The 24,648-nt window shown below is 33.6% G+C and overlaps 1 protein-coding gene across 11 annotated transcripts in view; it reads right to left on the reverse strand.

Moving 5' to 3' along the window:
* The window catches only part of NLGN1 (neuroligin 1), an 830,123-nt gene that overhangs the window by 447,258 nt on the left and 358,217 nt on the right, over window positions 1–24,648 (reverse strand). For 8 of the 11 annotated variants that reach the window (XM_032340946.1, XM_032340941.1, XM_032340925.1 and 5 more), the window contains one exon: window positions 5,245–5,304. The exons of the other annotated variants lie outside the window; for them this stretch is intronic. In XM_032340946.1, coding sequence (XP_032196837.1) covers window positions 5,245–5,304 — 60 coding nt within the window. The remainder of the gene's footprint in view (window positions 1–5,244; window positions 5,305–24,648) is intronic. 11 annotated transcript variants of the gene reach the window in all.

The following is a 24,648-nucleotide window of genomic DNA, read 5'->3' on the forward strand; positions in this document are numbered from 1 at the left end:
AGGAGGATACTTTGACATCAAAACTATCCATTAGACACAACTACATTTAGAAGGAAAACTTAAATTTATTTTCTCCTTAAATCCTTAGGAGGGAATATGGTATTCACTCATTTGTAAAGATGTGGGGGCTTGAGGAGATGTTACGCTTACACAGAGAAGAAAACAATCCTTTTGAAATTTTTAACTATCTTCCATTTTTAAATGTCTGTTTGCTATATACGGTTTTAGCTTATTTTCCTAGGATGGCTGGCACCGAAGAAGCAGTAATAAATTATTAAACTGAAATCATTAACTGACTGTTCACAGCAGACACTGTACTCTGCTAATTGTATGCTTGTAGGTAGCACAGAGGGAGGCTGTTTCAGAATTCTTCTTTAATTAAAATTACATAGAATTACAAAGCACCAACTGTGAACTGTAATGAAATCTTGGTAGAACCATTCTGTTCACCTGGAAAACAATACAGGCACACATTGAGACAACTTGCCACATTTTATACCTAATAACAGAATGAAGTGGACATTGTCAGGAAACACTGAAAATATGACAATACATCCCACGAGCTTTTTTGAGTGGTATCTCTTTATTTTTCTTTGGAAAAGTTAGACTTGAAAGAATTACGAATAGTTTGGGCTGATTCGAATTTCCAATTTGTGTTTTCAAATCTCTCAAAGATTTCAACGTTGTCTAAGAACTTAATATACCAAGCAGTTCTTTTCTGGAAAGTTATGTATGATTCTAGTCCTATGTTCTGAACAATATTTCTTTTTGCTTGAAGTAATCCTGAAGCTTATGCTATATCGGGTAATTATCAAAATTTTAGGGGCGCTTGGGTGACTCAGTTGGTTAAGCAACTGCCTTCGGCTGGCTTAGGTCATGATCCCAGGGTTCTGGGATCCAGCCCTGAGTCAGGCTTCTTACTCAGCAGGGAGCCTGCTTCTCCTTCTCCCTCTGCCTGCTACTCTACCTGCTTCTTCTCTCTCTCTGTCAAATAAATAAATAAAATTTTTTAAAAAGTCACATTCATGAAAATTACCAAATTTTGATACTAATTATCAAAATAAGTAAAATTCTGGCATATAACAACCTTTAAAATTGCTAATAAAGTTTGGAAAGATGTCATATTTCTATTATAGGATAATTGGAGTTCTATTTATGATAGTGTTTTTATCACAGGGGTCTATCCTAGACTTTATTTTCTTCATAGTATATAGGTCTTTTTAATATAAATATAAATAGTAAATAGTTTAAATATAATAATAAATATAAATAGTGTAAATTATATCTATATTTATTTTTATTTTAAAAAGACAGAATCTTTATAAATAATATATCAGATAGCCTACTATTGAATACCAACTCAATGTCACCATTTTAATAAAATTTTAAGGAACCATTATGTCTTTGGTGCAAATGTATTTGATGTACTTTAGTAATTTATGATGAACTTATTAGACCCAAGTCATCCCTCTAAATCTTGTCTCATATTTTTTTCTATAAATAAGGTGGATTTCTGACTTTGCCTAAGCAGCTGCTACTGATTTTACTAAAATCAAAACCACTCTCAGAGACTAAAACACTAGTTCAGGTACAGTAAAAATACAAAAGTTCATAAAACATGTTTATATTTTCTGTTATGTGCATTTTTTAAGGCCTTGCCAAGCATCTAAGTCTCTGAAAAGAGTGGATGGTAAAGGGAGAAGTACTACACTGATGGTTATTTAGGGTAGGAAAGTATGTAGTTTTTCAAGTTAAAAAAGTAATAGACTTGGAATCTGAGTAGATAGCTCTATTTTAAATTTTAGTAACTATTTTATCTTCCTGATAAACCAAAATTTTAAGGCAATGTAGCAAATGTCAACAGATCTAGAGCAATTAATGGGAATTTATTTGTGTCTGACAAACAGGGTTTGGGAATCACAACCCCCTTTAATGGTCTTAATGAATAATTATTAGTCACATAACTCCTTAAATATGCTTACTGGTTTCCTTTTCTTAAGAAAAAAAACTCATTAAGTTCTTAATTGCCAATAATTGAGAGTTTTTGGCATTAAATAGTTTTTAAATAGTGGGGTATTGCCTCAACTAAATTTTTCTCTGGCATATTTCAAGACGTTTTTGTGTCCCCCTTTACTACTCCTACCAACCTCAAGTACCAACCTCGTTCCAAACCAGCAAAGGAATATAGAAGTGTTGGCTAAACATAATTTTTAGTTAAAAAATATATAAAAATCTTTAAGAGCAGTTTTAAAAGGCTATATTTAAAATATAAAATTGCATCTGAATATTGAAATATTAATATTAAAGTATCCTAGCACAATTAAAAGAATTTTAAATATCTCCTATATTCCCAAAATAAATTGGTAGGATCTACAGTGTTGCTTTGACCCATTTTTATCACTTCAGATTAGTCTTTTTGAAACTATGGAAATAGCCTATGAAATATGTAGTTTTTTGGTTATTATAAAACACAAATGAAAAGTGATAAAAACTGCAACTGGCCTAAAGATGGCAAAAGAATAACTAACGGTAAAGACACGGAGGAGAATTAGAAGTAATGAATAGTGCTCCACTAAGAAGCCTTGGGTTAGTTTAAATGAATGAGGAGTACCTCCCAGTCAATATCCCTGGTAGCCTCTGAGTTCAATGGCTGAGAAATCAAGTAAAGATTTCAGTTATCAGTGAGTAATGGAGAATAAGTAACTTGACTTCTGACTAAAGTAAAAAGTAATTTGTCAAGTAGTTTATATTTGTGGTTTTATGTCTAGTGATGGTGATTCATAATTTGGAACAAATCAAAAATGAAAATTGGCCTTGGTTTTTATTCCCACTCATGTCTACAAAATAATTGTAAAAGGAACTGCATAGAAGATGGTCAGACTTTTCTACAAAGGTTTTTTTTTTTTTTTTATCCTGAAGAATATTTGAATTTATCTTTCTTGTCTCCGCTGTCTTAACAAGCATCCAAAACAACAGCACAGACGAGTGGAATCAACTTGAACTGACTGCTCTTACATTCTATACTTCGGAGCATTTAAAAATATATATTGATTTGGTAAGTCTTGTGACTGACTGGCTTAGTACTTAACCTGAATACTACCTGCCAATTTAAACAGGGGTTTTAGTACATTTTTAATGGCTATTTAAAAATGTTAAATGTGCTTCGAGAGGTCTGTAAAACAGATTCACATTTATGGGGTTTAGCTTGTTATGGTGGCTCAGAAGTATCTTTTGTAAACTTATAAATGTCTTACTTGCTGCTATTTATCAAAAGAGAAGAAGTGCATTAAATCAGCGAAGTATTTTTTAAATAGGAAAATTGTGTATACTAACTTTGTGAGTTCTTTCAGAAAATTTAGAGTTTACAAAGTAACACACTAAGAAGTTCTTTATACTTAAGTATTATTTAAATAACAAATGTCTAGGAGTTAAGGATTTTCAAAGGGCTCAGCAAATCCCAAAGCCCCTAAGTGGAAGCAGTCTTCTTAAAGCTGTGAGAAAACAGTCAACAAATGTCTCAAATGTTTGAAAACTTCTGATTTCCAACAATATTTTTAAAAAACACAATTTGCATTTTGATATTATAAGTTTATTTTTATCTATTTAGCATTCCAAATGATAACTCATGGACAGCTATAAGGATTTATTTCAAATATTAATGACTGCTTTGTGTTTAATCTTTAATTCACTATTGGGATTCATGGTAAACGTATTTTTTTTAAAGATTTTATTTACTTATTTGACAGAGAGAGAGATCACAAGTAGGCAGAGAGGCAGGCAGAGAGAGAGGGGGAAATAGACTCCCCACTGAGCAAAGAGCTGGGTTCTCCTGGATCCCAGGACTCTGAGATCACGACTTGAGCTGAAGGCAGAGGCTTAAGCCATTGAGCCACCCAGGCACCCTGGTAAATGTGCTTTTAATCAGAGATCATAAATTTCATTTAATCAAAATAATTCTTAAATGTTATAAAAATACTAAAACACAATATAATATTTAAGCTTTCAATACTTCACCTCTATAATTCAATTTTCTGTGAAGTAGTTTATTAAATAAATATCTAAATGAAGATAATTCAAGTTGTTTAGTAAGGACATATTCATTCACAGTTGTAAGTCATGTAACTAGCATTTCTGCTGAACTGCTTGTAGGTTATTTTATTTTGGAAAGCCATTCATACTGTATTATTGATATCGTTATGAGATTTAATTTCTAGGGCTCCAGGAGTTACTTTTAAACCTGGGATAACATGAGTCACTTCTCAAAGAATCATAACTAGGTTAGCATTTAAAAAAAAAAGTCCCAAGTGGACTGAAGGTGAACTGAAAATATCAGTGGGCCCCTCTGGAAACTCCACCTAACACCAGGTAAAGGTACACAACAGAATGAGAAGTGTCAAATCAATCTAGCAAGTACTTCCATGTACAGAGTATATCAGAATTGTATGTCATAAGAAAGTTAGAAAGAGAAAACAATTTTGATATTAGGAAAGTAGTATATATTTTATTGCTTATAGTTGGCAATACCCAGAAAATCAGAACACGTCCGTAACCCAGGCTAGAAATTATGTGCTTTTGAAATGAAAGGCTTTCCATCAAATCTGCCTGGAGTACTGAAGTGATTGCACAGTGTTTACTACAGTTATCTGAATAGGTGGAATGCCTGTCTTATCTATACAATTGAATTTATTTATATAATATTTAAGCAAATCAATAGAAAACAGCATTTTTGTCATATAAATTATATTGCTCAAGAAACACTTTATATCAGCCTTTGGTTGTCCTTCATTTTATTGGGTATGGGGTTCTTTTTAAACAAATGTCAAAGGTAAAAATGAAACACATTTTGATACTGGGTAAAATATTTACATAGATTAGAAAACATGCAAAATGGGTACAGAAAGACTACAGGGGGAGAGATTGTTAGTTCAAAGAATGTGGACAAATTTCAGTCAAAACATGGGATGGAACATATCAAAAGTCAGTTCAAGAAAACAAAAAAAAAATGCCCCTCTTTCTAAAACATTTTAATGGTTGGCATCAAAATGTAAAACTTAACATTCTTTTTTTTTAAAAAAATTAAAAATGTATATTTATGTGTAACAACAAGCAAGAAGACAAAACACATCAAAAACAGGAATTAAAAACAACTCTTCAAAAAAAGACAAGAAGTAAAAAAATAGAAAGGAGTGGAAAAAGTGATTGAGGCCCTTGTCATGCAAATAGATTTGGTGGAAAAAAAAATACCTTCATCTTCAGCACCGTCATTATCACCTAAATCATCTGTCTGTTTCTTTGTAAGGGGACCTAGGATTGAGAATGGAGAAATGGAAGGAAAAAAAAAAAGACAATTCAAGAATAAACAAGACTGAGGGGAAAAAAATAAATTTAAATACTAAATTTCTCAAGGGTATTTCCAAAAAGAGTGGGGAAGTGGTTAAGTCAAAGTTGATTATCTATTTTGTTTAAGAAAAAAGAATCCCTCTCCCCAAAATATCTTATAGAAGATTTGGTTTGTGAATGCATCCAGCATAAAAAATACATTATGGTTTGAAACTCAAGTCATAAGCAAAGGAAACAATTTTTTTTTTTTTAAAATATCCACTGCATAAAAAAAGTAAACAGTTTTAGCTGAAAGAACTTAATTTATTCAGTGTCTTTTCTAATTTGAATTGGTGACAACAATAAAGAAAGTAGGCCAAACTCATCTTTAATTTGGGACCATATAATAACATTAGGGAAAACAGAGATATGAACATTTTTAGGGTGTTTTCTTTTCTTTTTTTTCCTCCTAATTTTTTGTAAGAGCATTAACACTTGGATTTTACACCTTTTTATATCATACATTTTTCAAAACTGTGACTTTTTAAAATTACTTGTCATTAAATATTTCCCCATGTGTTTTAATTAAACATTAGCTGTGGATTTAAGACATTTGCAACCTGCAAAAAAGTATGAACAGATAATCTCATCACTCTGTAGAGCAACGGTAGCATCAATAGAAGTCAGTGTTTGGTTATTAAGTTAGTTACAGAGTCAAGGCTTACATTTCATAAACAATTTAGTAATATAACAGAATTATGTCTTCTTGCAATTTCATGTCCAGTATAGTTATTTATAAAGGAATCATTTTTAGGATAATAATTATATTAAAACACTGTGAATGTTTAATAAATGTTTTATTATACTTAACAATATTAATTTGCTAGAATAAAGAAGCACACCAAAGGGGAAATCAAAGGCCACTTGAAAGTAATTTTAAGTGTCACATCATTGACATATTCAGCACAAAAAAAAAGCAAGTGAAGCCCCACATTTCTTTTCATTTCCACAACCATTTAATTTGTATGACATTTCATAATCCTCATGCAAAAGCAATCATTACAAACACAGGACACTCAAGTTAAAAGACAGCCAAACACAGCAGTAAGCAAGAGAATTTTGTCATGCATAAAATAACAGTCATAGAAAAAGGAAGGGGAAAAAAAGACTGAAAGTCATGTATTGATTTCAATAATATAAATAGAAAAGAAGCAGGCATTAACTGCAAGCATACTTCATAAAGAAGGATTGTTAAACATTTAGAGAAAGTCTTCTGAGTCTTTTCAGCGATTACTGTGCATTATGTTTGTAATTCAGACTATACCTATTATCAGAACCCTCAAAGAATGGAAAACACCATCCCAGAAAATGGAAGGGGAAAAAAAGAGATATAATCCAGTTATGTTTCATCAGTGCAGAGAAACAGCCTTGAAAAATAGTACTAACTGGTAAAGATCAAAAGATTAGAATTGGAAAAATTAATGTTACTGAAGTGACCCATTGACTACTCCTTGTAAGGTCATGGTTTCAAGGTCATTCCAAATATAGACAGAGGAGCTGTACACAATAAATTGAGTGATATGCTTTTATAGTCACTCTTGTAAGCAATCATTCCATTAAGAGAAAACCTAGATGAAAACAAGTCTATGTTAATTGACACTCTGTTGCAAGTTCACAGAAATCTACATTTCTTTAACATGATCCTGCTTAGTGCAAAAAAAATACCCTCAATGTTTTTGGATGTCCATGCAACAATGTAGCTTTATTTCTGAAAAATAGAGATAGTTTGGATTTAAATTAAAAAATTGCTGTATCAAAAACTATATTTGGAATATTTCCAGTTTGAAAACCATGGAAAATATTAGGCTTGGAAAATTATTTTCAAGCTTTTTGTTTTTCTTTTAACTACCTTAAACAGTAAATGAACAGACCTCAACAAATATGATTTCTTGCATTTCTATTTTCAAGGATGCTGTATAAAAATTATAGCTTGATTTACTAATAGACAACACAGATTAAGTGCAGTGGTCATTATTTATTGCCACCCAAACCACTATCTACTTTCCAATTTTAGGTAAATTACTTAATTTGCTTAATTCTTGGCTCTATTAAGAAACCATTAGTGTGAGTTCAAAAATTTTTTTTTGCTGAATCATCAGTTCACTAACATTTGGAGACACATATAAAACCCATCACAATTAAATTGACTCTCATTACTTTGTTCAGGCCTCTTTTGAACAATTCAGATGAAGTGTCTTTCTTTCCTGTGCTAGGATACCCGAGGCAATTCATGGGACTTCTTCAGGAAATCATTCAGGTTCTACAGTCACCTAGCCAGTAGTTTTACATACTTTGCACACACACAGAATTGCTGGTTCTTGGGTGGTCCTGTCGGTTAAGTGACTGAAACCAGCTCTGGGTTTGGGCTCAGCGCTGCCCCAAACTCTGTGCTCAGGCTGGAGTCTGCTTATTAAGACTCTCTCTCCCTCTCCATGTCCCTTCCCCCCTCAAATAAATCAATAACTCTTAAAAAAAGAAGAAGGAGGAGGTGGAGGAGGAGAAGGAGAAGAAGAAGAAGAATTATTGCTGGTTCTTGGGTTTGCACAAGATATGATAGCAAGAGAATTTTTATGAAAACATGATCTGCCACTTGTTTGCACATGGGACATAGTTCTCAGTTGCTATATGACTCTGGGTCTGCATAAATAAGGAAGCCATGGAAATGATACTGCATATACCATGAGATGACTTTTCCATGGATAGAATAGTTGAACCACCTTTTTTTGCTGCAGTCTTATCAGGAAACTGCATGCCTCTTAACTGAGGTGGGATAATGATCACATACATGCACTAGATGAAACATCTTTTACTATAGTAAATTTGAAAAGTTACAAACAGATATAGATATTCAGCATCATAAATAGATGGGGACATCATTATCTTGGAAAAAGGTTAAGTCAAATTCCCCAACTAAAGCACACTTACTGAATACTAAACAAAACCTGTTATTGTATGATATTAAATTGTTCCCACAGTATGGGTTCCAGCAATATTTTCATAATTTCAGCATAACTGGGTTTTCTTAACATCAAGAATTGTTTACACGTCTGATTTTTTGAGGGCTGATAACAGTTTTTGGCCAAATGGTTATAAAAATAAAACAAAACCCCAGATTTCCTTTATCTCATATGCTTAAACACACAAGAAACAAATATCTGAGAAGGTCCGGCATTGCAAATTGAAAAACCCAACATTGGTTTCTCTAAGGAAGCCTCAAACAGAGTAAACATATGCTTGTGGATTACAGAAACAGATCCCTACATGATCTCAAGATTCCTTATTCCCAGGCTGGAAGGAAAATAGCCTGTTGCTTTGAGCTTCCTTCTTTCTAAGATATCTAGGATATCCGGCTCATTTTTAGTTTATTCTACACTGACATAATTTGATATAATAACAAATGTTAACGTTTTTTTAATTGAAATAAAATATAGTAAGAGGTGATTGTCATTAATTACAAAAAATTATACAACCACATTTTAGAGACCATGTATTTCTTGTAAAGTGATCAGCACTATTTCCACAAAGGGTAAAACATTTATCCTTCAACAAAAATGTACAGCAATCATTAACAACATTCCAACCATAGCTTATGCTTCTTTTAAACTATAAACAGTGCATTTTCAGTACTAAGCAGTTTAAATGGTACCTTAAAGCACCAAAATATAAAGCGAATGAGTCCCCTAAACCTGGAGAAGTGATTTATTTTACCTTGAAACTATAGGATCTGTCCTCCTTGAGGAATGCACACATAACTCTCATTAGAGTTAATAGGAAAGTGGACCTCCTGTCATTTTGAAAGGGAGTGAGAGTAATTACTATATTTTATATCTCCTATAGGCAATAAATAGATTCAGTGGTGAAGCAACAGGACTAGGAAGGTAAAGGGAATTCCTAACCATGAAGGTAAAGGGAGCTCCTAACCATGAACTTTGAACTCATTTAAATCCCAAGAGTTTCTATGCCATTAATATAAGCATAATTCAAAGTGCTGGCCTTTACAAAGGACTTATGATGCAGTCTCACAATTTAGGATCTGACCACAGTGCCTTTTATTTTTAAAAAAAGGAATAAAAATATCAGCATTTCTCTGTAGTTAACTGGAGAATAATTATGAGGCCCTGAAATAATTACTATCCACCCATATTAATGCTGCTTTTTATCCTTCTCTTTGATGAAGGTCTAATATACTTTAGGTCTCAAATACATTAGAACTGATTATAAATTCCTTCATTACATGTTCAATTCAGCAGAAATTATCTGTACTTTCTGTGACACATATCTGCAAAAGGCAAGCAGGTTGAGGGTATTATTAGCTTCTGACTTAGAAAGTTGGCCTGAGAAATGCGGCCTCCTTAAGAGAGCAAGTCTTTGAAAACTTCAGGATTATTTAGAGTCTAGGCCATTGTGAGTTCCATTGTGATACATGGACAGCCCTAGCTAATGACCTTGCTCTATTCTTTCCTCACCAGACTTTGAGGTAAACTGACTTCATGGGATTCCTAAGGCTACTTCCACAGAAGGGGAAAATACAAGTATGTTGCTACTTGTTCTGGGGCAATTGGATTTAAAAAGATTTAAATATTTTCAGAAATGTTCTTAGTCTGTATAAAACTAGAATCAAGGATGTAAAAATCTGATTATGTCTGCTCTGTATAGAAGACAATGCTGGAATTCAGTATATTATAAATAAAAGTAGCAGATGTTACTGTATTTAATTTTTTCCAAATTGATAAACATTAAAATACAATGACTTAAAGAAATCAGATACCATGACAGTTGGTGTCATTGCAAAGGTAGTAAATTTTACCTATTGAAATTTCGTGAGTTTTATAGAACTACAATACACAACTCTTGAGGATACAGAAATGAGTGAAAGCAACTGATTTGAGATAATACTCATTAATTTGATATGACTATACTTATTAACTAAAGGTTATCAAACTTATTAAACCACTGATTTTGTTAATATATAAAGAAATCGTAGCTGAGAATAATTTTCTTAGTAATTTTTCAATTAAAAGATAGCTCTTAGTAATTTTTCAATTAAAAGACAGCATACTTGTGCAATGTCATAACTATGCATGATGAGAAAATAAGTAGATTAAAAAGTAAGTAAAATAGGCAAACTGCTGTGATGAGATACTGGAAGCAAACTTTGGGAGAATTCACGGTTTTTAAAGAATCCATATCTGTGCAAATCTTGGTGGCACTACTATGCCATGCATGATGTTTCAGTATCTCTTAGGAGAGCTGCCTATTTAGGCTAGTGGTTCAAATGTACATATGTTATAGAAAGGACCAGATTCCAAGGGTATAAAAGAAGCAGACAAGCTCTGTCTTTATTTTTGTGTTAGAAGAAAACACCTGCATGAAAAAAAAAAAACAAAAAACACACTCCCTCAGTTCTTCAGAAGCAGAGCATAGCTAAAAACATGACTTTTGAAAAAATAAAAATTAAAAAAAAAAAACTTGATTTTGGGGGAAAAGAAAATTTGATGTTAAGGTCAGGAAAAAAAGGAAAGAGAAATCTTGGCTCCAGTATACTGAGAAGAGCTCATTCATATTTATAAGGTAAACAAGTTGCTTTTTCATAAAATTACCTTTATTACAACACTTTGAAGTGAAAAGCAATCCTGTCTAGAACAAAAGTGATAGGATCTGGGGAATTTTTTTTTTTAAGTAGATTAAAAAGTAAGTAAAATAGGCTAACTTTAATTTGAGCAACACCACATTTGCACAAGCTTGTTATTTTCTTAACACTACATTTGTTTGATTTTTTAATAAATGCACATGCAGTATTTTTTATCATAAAGAATGTCAGGATAAGGCTCCCTTCTCATCTGGAACAATGTCCTATATGCTTAATCAATCCTGTAGTACTCTGTGAAGACATACTCTGAACTGACCTGGCTTTCCAAACATTATCCAGAGATGTACTTGGGTGAGGACACAAGTGCCACAAGATCCCAGAGCTCTCTCAGCAACACATGAGTCTGCGATGGGCTCAGTAGCCCAGACTCCTTGGTATGTTTGCCAGTATTTAGTCATCCAGCTTTTCCAAATACATGCTATGCTAGGTCACCAGCATACATGGTGAACAGCACAGGCAGGACTTCAGCCCTCATGAAAGTTAATTTTGTCAAAGAAAGAGACTTAAAGCAAATAATCACATGCATAAGCATATACTTACAGATTGTGTTAAGAAAAAAAAAAGTCTTGGGGTTACGAGAGGTTATACAAGGCAACCTAGCTAAACCCAAGGACTGAAAGACAGCTCAGTACTAAGCAAGCAATGAGGTTGGGGTTCGGAAGGTAGGGTGGAAAGAAGATTCTGGGCAGAAAGGCCGTAAAGTTAGAGGAAGCCTGGAGGTTGCTGAGGTTGGCAAAGGAGAACAGAGAGTAGTGGGAGATGAGGATGCAGCTTCTCTAGCCTAGGGATTTTTGTCTTAACTCATCAATAGGAAGTCATTTAAAGGGTTTAAGCACACACTGACAAATTGGGCCCTATCTGAATCTTAAAGAGAAAATCACAAAGAGGTGAGGTCACTCCAAATCTCATACAGAGATTTGTGTGAGATTTGGAGTGACACACACAGACCTCACACAGAGGTCTGCATTATGTTCTTATCAGATGAAAATAGTTCATGAGAAGAAATGAGATGATGGAAAAGGAGTCTGTAACGCTGCTCTATTTTCTGTTTGTAAATAAAATGAGTATCATCAAAAAGAAAAATCTAAGACTCCAGCACATCTAAAAATTTTATGAGTATTTTAAAGATTTCTATTAAACATGTATTTAAATTTAAATTTATTTTGCCTAAGATTTAACATGATGAGAATTAACATATCCTGACCACTCTTACATTCATACAAAGATAAATATTATGTAAGTGACATCTACTTGGATATCTCACCCCTTCGCAGCATATTAGGGATGCCCATCAGGTCCACCTCAAAGCCAATTTTACCCCCCAAAAAGGTTTTGCTTTCAGAGTTTTAACATCCCACTGCTTCTCCAATTTTATTCCTGTCATGCTTTCCCAGAACTCTCTATTATTGGCCTTGTCTGTGGCCATTACTGTCACATGACTGAATTACTGCAGTAAACTCATAGTTGCTCTCACTGTCATCTAGACTCTAGACCATCTCCCAAGCCATTCTGTATGCCATAGGTTTTTGAAGTTATAGATAATAATAGTGGCAAACCCAAAAAGAAAAAGATTTAATCACCATCAGCTAAAATGTACACACATTCAACTCCTTCTAAGACTAAAATTGCAAGCATTCCAAGGGAACAGGAACTCAAGAGCATATACAAAAAACTTGTACTGTGAATTTTAAAATAGCTATAACGAGACAGATGAAAACTAAATATAGTTTAACACTCATTTTGATGTTTTAGAAATTCATGAGCAAAAAAAAAGATTTTTTATTCAAAATGGAAACAAGTCATTTCAAATATTTTTTTTAAAAAATGCAGTTCAGATTAGTGTTCACTAAACATCACTTTCATTGTTTCACTACTTAAATAAAAATTTTTACTGTCTGCTTCTTTCTTATTATTTTAGACTAAATGCCCCAGATTGAACCATAAGACCTTCCTTATTCTTTCCAGATTTTATCTCTCCATTCCATTGCTTTCCAAAATACATCTCTTCTGGATTCTGCCAAACATTTAAAGAAAAACTAATACCAATTTCCCTTAAAGTTTTCCCCCAAATTGAAGAGCATGGAATGCTTCCAAACTCATTTTATGAGGTAATATTACCTGATAACAAAGCCTAATGAGCACACTACAAGAAAAGAAAATCACAGGCCAATGAACATAGATGCAAAAATATTCAACAAAATATTAGCAACCAGATTCATCAATACATTAAGAAGATCATATATCATGATGAAGTGGAATATAAAGATGGTTCCACATTAACAAATTAATGTGACATATTGCATTAACAAAATGAAGGATGAAAATCATCTGATCATGATAGATGCTGAAAAAGCATTTGACAAAACACTGTATCTTTTCATGATAAAAACTCTCAATAATAAAGGCCATAATAAAGGCCATAAATAATAAGTCCATACTTAACATCATATATAATCATGAAATGCTGAAAGCTTTTCCTCCAAGATCAGGAACAAAACAAGGGTGCCCATTCTCACTACTTTTATTCAACATAGCACTAGAAGTCCCATTCAAAGCAATTAGGCAAGAAAAAAGAAATAAAATGTGTCCAAATTGGAAATGAAGAAGTAAAATTGCCTCTATTTGCAGGTGATATGATATTATATATAGGAAGTCCTAAGGACTCCACCTAAATACAGTCAGAACTAATAAATAATTTCAGAAAAGTTGCAGGAGAAAAATATCAATATACAAAAATCAGTTGTGTTTTTATAAAAATGAAATATCAGAAAGAAAAATTAAGATAACAATCCCATTTACAATAATATCAAAAAGGTTAAGATACTTGGTAATAAATTTAACTAAGAAGCAGAAGATCTGTGCAGCAATAAGATACTAATAAAAGAAACTAAAGAGAATGTAAATAGATGGAAACAGATATGGACATTTTGATGTCCATAAACTGAAAGAATTAATATTGTTAAAATGTTTGTATTACTCAAAGTGATCTACAGATGCAACACCATCCCTCTCAATATTTCAGTGGTGCTTTCCACAGAAATAGAAACCACAATCCTAAAATTTGTATGAAACCACAAAAGACCCCAAATAGCCCAAGCAATCCTGAGAAAAGACAACAATGCTGGAAGCATCACACCTTCTGATTTTAGACTGTATTACAAAGCTGTAGTAATCAAATCAGTATAGTATTGGTGTAAAAAGCAGACACATAGATCAACAGAACAGAATAGAGACCCCAGAAATAAACCTAAGTATATATGGTCAATTATATTTCAACAAAGGATCCAAGAATATATAGTAGGGAAATTATAGTCTCTTCAATAAATGGTGCTAAAAAAACTGGACAACCACAAACAAAAGAATGACACCAGACCCCTATTTTATATGATACACAAAAATAATCTCAAAATATATTCAAGACTTAAATGTAGACATGAAGTCATAAAACTTCTAAAAGAACACATAGTAAGTGAACTCCTTGACATTGGCCTTGGCATTAAGTTTTTGGATTTAGGGGCACCTGGGTGGCTCAGTGGGTTAAGCCTCTGCCTTTGGCTAAGGTCATGATCTCAGGGTCCTGGGATCAAGCCCCACATCAGGCTCTCTGCTCAGCGGAGAGCCTGCTTATCCCTCTATCTATGCCTGCATCTCTGCCTACTTGTGCTCTCCCTCTCTCTCTGTCAAATAAATAAATAAAAATAAAAATCTTAAAAAAAATTTTTGATTTGATACGAAAGGCAAAGGCAACAAAAGTAAAAATAAATAAGGGGACTACATTAAACTGAAAAACTTCTACACACTACAGAAACTCTCAATAAAATGAAAAAGGCATCTATGGAACTGGAGAAAACATTTGCAAACCATGTATCCAAAAAGAGGTTAATATCTAAAATATACAAAAAAATTCATACAACTCCATAGCAAAACAAAACCAAACCAAAAACAAACAAACAAACAAACAAAAAAAATTCCAAACAACCCAATTAAAAAAAATTCAAAACCTAAATAGACACTGTTTTTTTCTAAAGAAGACCTACATATGACCAATAGGTAATGAAAAGGTGCGCCACATCACTAACCATCGGGGAAGTGCAAATCAAAATTATAATGAGGTATCATCTCACCTCTGTTAGAATGTCTGTTATCAAGAGGCAAGGAATAACAGATGCTGATGAGAACATGGAGTAAAGGAAACCCGTGTACACCATTGACAGGGACAATAACTGGTGTGGAAAACAGTATGGAGGTTCTTCAAGAAGTTAAAAATTGAGCTACCATATGATAATGATCTAGGAATCCCACTTCTGGCTATATATCCAAAGGCAATAAAATCATTATCTCAACGAGATATCTGTGACCCCATGTTTACAGCAGCATTGTTCACAATAGCCAAGGTATAGAAACAACCTAAGTATCCATTGGCAAATAAATAGATAAAGAAAATGTGGTGTATATATACACAATGAAATATTATTCAGACTGAAAATTATTTCATCTTTAGGAATAGGATGGATCTGGAGGACATTATGTTAAGTGATCTAAGCTAGACAGTAAAAGACAAACACTGTATGGTATCACTTATATGTGGAAGCTAAAAAAGTTAAAAATAAGAAAATGAAAGTCATATTCATAGAAATAGTAGAAAAGTGCTTTCCAGGGTTTGGGGAGTGGGCGAAACAGGAAGAGTTTGGTGTAAAAGGGTAAAAATTTTCATTTATAAAATAGATATGGTCTGGGGTGCCTGGGTGGCTCAGTAAGTTAAGCCTCTGCCTTCAGCTCAGGTCATGATCCCAGGGACCTGGGATTGTGCCCCGCATCGGGCTCTCTGCTCTGCAGGGAGCCTGCTTCCTCCTCTCTCTCTGCCTGCCTCTCTGTCTACTTGCGATCTTGGTCAAATAAATAAATAAAATATTTAAAAAGAATAGATACGGTCTGAAATGCATAACATGGTTACCATAGTTGATAACATTGTATTATATAATGAAATTTGCTACAGCTGTAAAACTTACATGCTCTCATTAAAGAAGAAGAAGAAGAAGAAGAAGAAAGAGGAGGAGGAGGAAAGAAAAGAAAGTATGTGAAGAGACAAAATCCAGAATATAACTTTTTCCATTATGAGTCTTCTCATTGTTGCACAAAAATGACCTCACCCTCACATCTTGTGTTCTTTGTCTTATAGAGTTGATTTCTTAAAGTTCTAGTTATAATTAATTTTCCTCAGAGAGAAGGAAAAAAGGATGATAAGAATAGGGAATCTCCTCTAATATAACATGTAAGTTTTTTGCACATTGGAAAAAAGGAGTTCTATTATATGTTTTGGCCTGAACTGTTGTCTTTAAGCTATGAACCAGAGATAGTTCTATACTGCTCAGCAAGACCTGACTGTGAAAATACCTTAATTCCTGGGTATTACTACATTTTATCTCCATAAGTGAGATAAATAAATTGAGCTAGTAATTTTTTAAGATACTATTTTCTAAGTGGGTCTCTCTGGGAAATAAGTCAGCAAAGACCAGACGTCTACTGTTAAAGTCCCAAAAGAGCTAAACTAACTGTGTGGGTTTCCCTAAAGTGACTTCTTGATGGATTCCAGTCTCAAACATATCTCTCCTTGCTAAATATCTCTTGTCCTCAGTGAAGCTGTTTCACTCTATTTCCACCCCATGCGTTCCATTCCACATAGATTGGATTCTCTCTTAACCATGCAATCTCCTGTGTTCCCTTTTGCCTGATACAATAAATGATAAGCTTACATTAGATATTTAAAAAAAATACTTATGAATACAGTAATTATATGCCCAGATTCATAGGATGTTAGAGCTGGGAAAGAACCTTACTATCAAACTATGTCATTTCACATGTCCTCAAAAAAAAAAAAAAGAGCATTAACTGATTTTTGCCTAGGTTCCAAAGCTAAAAGCAGAGCTCAGGGGGTGCCTGGGTGGCTCAGTGGATTAAAGCCTCCGCCTTCGGCTCAGAAAAATCTTTAAAAAAAAAAAAAGCAGAGCTCAGTCTAGATCTCAGGTTTCCTAACACTCTGTCTTGTTTGCTCCTTTACAGTAAGTCACATGACAATAAAAGACAAGAAGAGAAAGGGGAAAAAATTGGGTGTGGAGGTATCCCATGTAGCATAAATATCATTTAAATAAACCACAATCTAAAAGGCCCACCATTATTATAACTATAAAGCCTTTAGTACTCCTCTAATCAACATTCATTTAGATGTCATTGAGGTTAAAATTGAAATTAAAAAAAAATTTCTTTAAAAAAAAAAAAACAGAAAAACTTTAAAAACAAACCAAGAGTTGGAAGAACAAATACCCTAGAGTTTAAACCGAATTAGGTAAAAACAGTTAAGAGGAACAATTTCCCAGTAGTATATATTATTAAACTGAGTGATGTGTGAAATAATTAAAGTGTGAAAAAATTAAGTAATCAACTTGACTTAAAAGAAAAACAACAGCGGCACCTGGGTGGCTCAGTGGGTTAAAGCCTCTGCCTTCTGCTCAGGTCATGATCCCAGGGTCCTGGAATCAAGCCCCACATCGGGCTCTCTGCTTAGTGGAGAGCCTGCTTCTCCCTCTCTCTCTCTGCCTGCCTCTCTGCCTACTTGTGATCTCCGTCTGTCAGATAAATAAATAAAATCTTTAAAAAAAAAAAAAATGAAAAACAATAGCTAAGGGGAATATATGGCCATATAGGCCAACGAAATAGTGAAATGCTCTGTACCAGTTAAATGATTATTGTCCAGAAGTCCTGAAATCTCTTTATTCTGGCACCTAAGATACTTTGGCTCTAACCATTCCTCAGGCCCCCTTACTGTACCATAATTAAGAAACCAAGCGGTTAATGTTTGGCATAGCAGGGGCTCCTAGCACCCACCTAGAGTGCTATAGGTTGATACCCTCTCTAGGCTATTTTAGTATTTTAATATTCCATCCAGATTAATTTCAAAGACACTTCCAAACCTAGCATTATATGACTCTAAAAATGTATTTCGATGTATTTCCTTGAATATATATTAGTACTGCTTGATATTGTGACCGTGTGCTAATTGGTTTTGAAACAGCTCTCTCTCTCTCTCTCCCTCTCTCTTAGGAGCACATGTATAGTTGTATTAATCTTGGACATGTTTTTTAACTCCATAGAGACAGGAACACAGTGCCACCCCATGCTCAATATGGTTATAATAATAATTCAAAGTGCCTAGTAAAATGCTTAATATAGAGACGTACTATTAAATATTTGTTTGCCCTTCACATTTCTTTTATGCATTGCTTCAAATAAAATCTTAAAACATCCACTCACACACCCCTCCACTCATACATATGCCTCCTAGTATAATGTGTGCTAAAGAAAAAGGACTTTAGAATTAGGTTGTTCCCACTCAGCTATCTCCTAGTTATGTGATTTTTGTAACTTTCTTAACCTCTGTATCATTCAGTTTCTTTAAATGTAAAGTTGGACAATATCATATTGTCCATATAACAAAACTATATCATAAGGATTCAAGATCAAGGATATGAAATACCCAGTTCAGTGCCTGATCTATAAAAAGAGAATACAATAATAATAATGAAAATTATCACTGAATTGTCTTAATGTGACATTAAATTGCTTTAATATGTACTAATGTCTAATGTATAGGTATGACAACTATTTTCACTGAACTTCTATATTTGACCTAGTCCCCTACTGCTTAATGTAGAAACATTTAATTAGAGTCTAATATTTTGTCATTCTGCCCAAATAATCCATCAACAGAGTGTTTTGGCAAAAAGGTAATTATGGTATTTCACAGTCATTTGGAGAAGTACTGATACAAATTAACCGGAATATTCCTCAGAAGGTAATAGCATGCATGTTTTATGAAGTCTACTGAGCACCAAGCCTCCTAGAAGGCGTGTGGCGATAGTTAACTATATAAACATTACTTTCCACCAATGATCTCCAGGAAGATTATGCTAAAGTACTTCTTCATCCAAGAATGGTTTTACAGCTAGTTATTCATAACTCCATATTTTGACAATGACAATCTGGTAGAAAGAACTTTTCCGAGTGAGTCATGAGTTGAGCATATAATGGATTTTCATATATTTTTAATTATAAGTCTAAACCAAGGAATATGACACAGTGATTAAAATTATAGTTTTCTACCTGCCTCCTTAGTGCAGTAGGCAGTGCGTCAGTCCCATAAAATTGTAGTTTCAAATCCTGTCTGTAGTTACTATAAGCTCTGTGATCTTAATTTCTCTGTCTTCATTTCCTCATCTGTGATATAATTAATAACTGTCCTTCCTTATGTGGTGGCTGTAAGAATGAAATTAGTCAATATACCAAAAGGCTTACTTGATACAATGTGAATGGTCAAGCCAAGTATTAGCTATTGTTACAAGATAGGTAATGATTATATTCATTTAATAGTTTGGGAAAGAGAAATTAATGAACTTGTTCAAAAAACTTGATGCTATGTTAAGCACTCCATAAGGATTTTTTAATAAGATTTATTTATATATTTGAGAGAGAGAAAGTGTGTGTGCAAGTCGGGGAATGGCAGAGGGAGAGGGAGAGAGAAACCCAAGCAGACTCCACGCTAAACTCAGGGCTGATGTGCAGCTCAATTTCATGACCCTGAGATCAGACCTGAGCTGAAACCAAGAGTCTTAAAATTAACTGACTGTGCCACACAGGTGCCCCAACTACTCCACAAAGATTATTTTACTAACTCCTCACAACTATTCGAAGTATCGGGATTATTATAATAACCATTTATGGATGGGTTGAGAGGTAATCTGGGGCTTAAAAAAGACTATGAATTTGTCCAATATCTTCTATTTAATAAGTACGGATGCCAGGATGTGAGACAAGTTCTATATTACTCTGAAAGTCACACCATTAAGACTATTCCGTACTTCCACACAGTATCATAAAAATGTAAAAAAAAAAAAAACAAACAAACCACAAAAACAAAAACCAACAACCCTTTCTGGGGATTAATAGACAAGCAGTTAAAAGTCTAAGAGTGTCTCAATGATACACACACACACACACACACACACACACACACAGCTATGTATAGTTGAGACTCTAATCACTTAGAGTAAACTTGCTTTCTAATTTATTACATGGCATTAGGTTCATTGAAAGGACGGGGGAAAAAAGGAAATGAAACAATTACAAATGTGGGGATGTACAAAACAGGATATGCTAGGCAACTCTTCTGTGGTATGAAGAAGCAAAGTTGTATATCCAGAATTCGACAAATAAAATAAGATAAAATAACATGTGAGTAATATGATCACAGAAGGACCAAGTCTTACAAATGTCTTGTCCCTAACAGAAGCACTGGGGACGCAGGATCAAATTAACTCATGGGAGCAAGAAAGCATAGAAAAAGGCAGGAAATGTGGTTTATTCAAATGGAAAACATCAAATTTGAGCCTCAGTTTGTTACTTAGTCCTAGGGGTATGGACCCCAGGCTCAGTAGGGCCCAAATGGTGAAGCTGTTTCTCCTGCAATTTCTCCTGCAGTTTCTCCTGCAATAACAGGCTCATTTTGGAGTGACAGCTGCCAAGTTCTCTGGTAAAAGAACCCAAATTAGCAACATGCCTAGCTTCTAGTCTGAGCACTGCTACTTACCTAGATGATAAGGTATATGACATTATTCAAGTCGCTTCGTATCTCTGAGCCTTCCTTTAGCTATAGAAAGGAAGACAATGTCTTCTAGCCACCTCAGAAAATTGTTGTAAAATTAGATAATATGGTGTTTGTGAATACACTGCAAAAAGCTTTTCCTGTGTGTTGTGAAAACTTTCTATTATTGGCATTAAATGAAGAGGAAATAGTGGTGACTGCTAATTACAAAGATCATGACTGACTAAAGCACTTCTGCATCATGTATTCAAAAGAAAAATATTTATATTATCTTAATGAACAAAGTATGTACACATACATATGTACATATACATATATATACATATTTTTTAATTAAAATCCTCCTGATCCCTATGTGCCTATCAAAAATACATTATCAAGAAAATATCAAGGAATGTTACATTCTGACTCCACCATCCTCCCCGCTGTCAAACTTTTGGAAAGTCACTTAACAACACTGGCCTTCAATTTATCCATCTGTAAACTGAGAACAGAAATAACACCAAGTGGGGTGCCTCGGTGGTTCCTTCGGTTAGACTTACTGCCCTTGCTCTCAGTGTCTTGAGTTCAGACCCTGTGTTGGGCTCCATGCTCAGTGAGGAGGCGTTATCTATATTTTTTTTACTTGAAAAAAAAGAAAGAAAAAAGCTCATAACATAGCAATGTTTATGAAATTAATGGCGGTAATATATGTGTAGCTCTTAGAACAGAGTCTGGCATATTTTAAGGACACAATACATACGAAAAATTATTAGAATACACTAAATTCAACATTTAGAAAACTGTAATAATTGACATTAGACAAATTCAGAAGAAAAAATAGGTATTTCCTTGGTGTCTTTTTTTCTTTTTTTTTAATCTTGGTGTCTTTAAAAGAGTAAAGATTCTGAATGTAATAATATGTTTAATATTTAGTCATTATAGATTTAAAATTGATTACGCAGCTAATAAGAATTTTAAAAACACTTTCTTTTTTTGACAAAATATCAAGTCTGAATCTGTAGCATTAGAAAAAAAAGAAAAGTGCAGGACTCCTGGGTGGCTCAGTCGTTAAGCGTCTGCTTTCGGTTCAGGTCATGAACCCAGGGTCCTGCGACAGAGCCCCGCACTGGGCTCCCTGCTCTGTGGGGAGTCGGCTTTCATTCTCCCACTCCCCCATCTTGTGTTTCTGCTCTCTTTCTCTTTCTCTCTGTCAAATAAATAAATACAATATTTTTTTTTAAAGTGCAGAAAAATTTAAAAGCAAAATGCCATAGCAGCTCTTTACTTCCATTATAATATTACTCATTAAGGAGAGAGTTGACAGGTTTGGGAAAAGTTAGCATTTCTAATAGTTTATCCATTTAAAACACCAAAAACTTTCATGGAAAGGCAAAAGGGATATTCTGGATGAAATTATACTTCTACATTATATCCATATGAAAATATTTTTTCTATTTCTATTATTTACCAACTTTGATGTTCTAGCTTTATTTTCAGAATTGGCAGTACTGTTTAAATGTGGTTATATGCACCAGCACTATAAGAAATCATTGCTTGAGGCTGATTTCACTCACAATGTGCATTTAAGATGCTCAGTTTAAGAACACCTGTAATAGGAAACATGGCCATGGAAAGCTTGTGTTCTATCTTGTGCATGAATTGTGTTTTGGGAAACCCATGAGCAATATTAAGGTATTTGATCTTCAAAATATAAACATGCCATCTTAAAAGGGGCTTATCTTTCAAGTATTTAATGGTTGCTGGATTACAAGAATCAATATGGGATAAGAGGCTCCATGTTTTATTGATTTCTCCTTCCCTGCATTTTCGTTCTTCCTTTAAGCTACTAAAATGCCTCAAATCAAGCTACTTTTTGTAAGATAGTCCAGAATAATAATATTTATCAAAGATAATATATCCAATACTAATATTTTGCTATTGGCAGTCAAGATTGCCTTCGAAGAAAAGATATTTACTTATATAAATATGAAAACTTCTGCATTTAGTCTCTAGTATTTTTACAACGAAAGCACTTTTTAAAAATATATAGAAATCACTTGATTTTGTAAAACATCTCAGATTTAGATAAACAGCCAATTCTTGAATATCACAGAATTTTTATTTTAATATAGAAAGCTAGAGACAGCTGTATTAAAATTTAAAGCAATAAAAAATATGCAATTGACTTTAGGCAAGATATGTGTTTCAAAAATTTGCACATGAATCAATGTTTCTAAATCTGAAATACACTAAGAAAGGCTGCAATGTTGGCACCCTGTGGGGAATTATTTGGATAAATAAATCCCTCTTATAAGAGAATAATCACCCTAATATGTGTTTTCTAAGTTATCATTCCTAAATTTTTTCCTTTGAATATGAATGCATCTGTTTTTATTTAGTAGTAAACTCCACTCTTCTGGTTCATGTTAAGAAATAGTATCTAATGTTTTAATTGCTTATAATTAGAATTCATTTATTCTTTGTGATTCATCTAAAGATAACTTGTCACTGAGAATGAATGATTTTCAACATTACTTTGTTGAAATGGAGTAGAAATTTGCTTCTGCAGGGAGTTTAATTATTATAGACATTTGTTTTTAAGCAGAAGAGCAATAAGAAAACTCATAAGAGAACAGGTACATAAAAAGACTTAAAAAGGAAAGAAATAAAACTGAATAGATAGAAATATTCAGGACAATTACATTGTACAAAATTCACAGGTGGAATACTTCTCCCTCATGACCCTCCCTTTGTATTTGAACATATCTTTCAGATAACCCCTGTAAGAAAATCAATAAAATTCAGTTCTTTAGACAGTGCTTCCCTAACATGAGTATACATAAAAAAAAAAAATACCCAGGGATCCTATTAAAAATGACAATTCCTACCTCCCCTTCCCTTTGAGATTGCTCAGGGTTCAGTCCAGAGTTCAACAATGAAATGATGAATGAGGTCTAGAACACACTTTGAAGAAAACTTGGGATCTAGACCCTTTTCCTATTTGAGGGATTTTGAATCTTTTCCTATTTCAACTCTCACTAGGGAGTAAAATGGGAAGCTCTAAATAAATATTTGAAATTGACAACACTGTGTACATGTTTAGTTATGACATACACCAGCTAGAAATATTTGTGAGAGTGACACAGTGCCTTCTCATTGAGAAGAAAATACCTAGAAGAAACACAGTGACCTATTTCCAAATAAAGTTTCAGGGTGTTTGGGTGGCTCAGTTGTTAGGTGTTTACCTTGGGCTCAGGTCAGGATCCCAGAGTCCTGGGATCAAGCCCCGTGTCAGGCTCCCCGTTCTGCGGAAAGTCTGCTTCTCCCTCTCCCACTTTCCCTGCTTGTGTTCCCTCTCTCACTGTCTCTCTCTCTCTCTCTCTGTCAAATAAATAAATAAAGTAAAAATAAAATCTTTGGAAAAAACAGAAACAAATAAAGCTATAATTTGTGACAATACCTTAGATGATAGATTAGATAGATAGGTAGATGATAGAAATAGTAGATAGATATATGTATATCTACACATGTATACCAATATATACATCATATATACAAACCCATGTATGACATATATATGTCATTGAAAATATTAAATGGCTCTATCCCTTTGCTTTAGTGTTCAGAAACCTAGTCAAGAAATAATCTCTATCTCAAAATACTGTACGCTGTATTTGTTTACAATTTATTTAATCCTGTCAATAGTTTAGATTCTTTGAGGTCCACATATTATCAAGAATATGCACCTTCCCAGCTCATATAATATTATACCAGGCCTTAGTAAAACTAAGTCTGGCCGGAAGAAATAGTTTTTAGACAAAGCAATGAACCCAACCTGAAGTAGTCAGAATGTACTTCTAGGAAAATTAAGGAATATAATATAAGAAAGATGAAAAAATTATCAAGAAATATCTAAGGGGTATAAATGTCAAAGAGTGAGAGAAATATGCTCCCTAGAACATAATGAAATAAACAGGAGTAT

Source organism: Mustela erminea, chromosome 1 (genome assembly GCF_009829155.1).
Source record: "Mustela erminea isolate mMusErm1 chromosome 1, mMusErm1.Pri, whole genome shotgun sequence".
Taxonomy (NCBI): domain Eukaryota; kingdom Metazoa; phylum Chordata; class Mammalia; order Carnivora; family Mustelidae; genus Mustela; species Mustela erminea.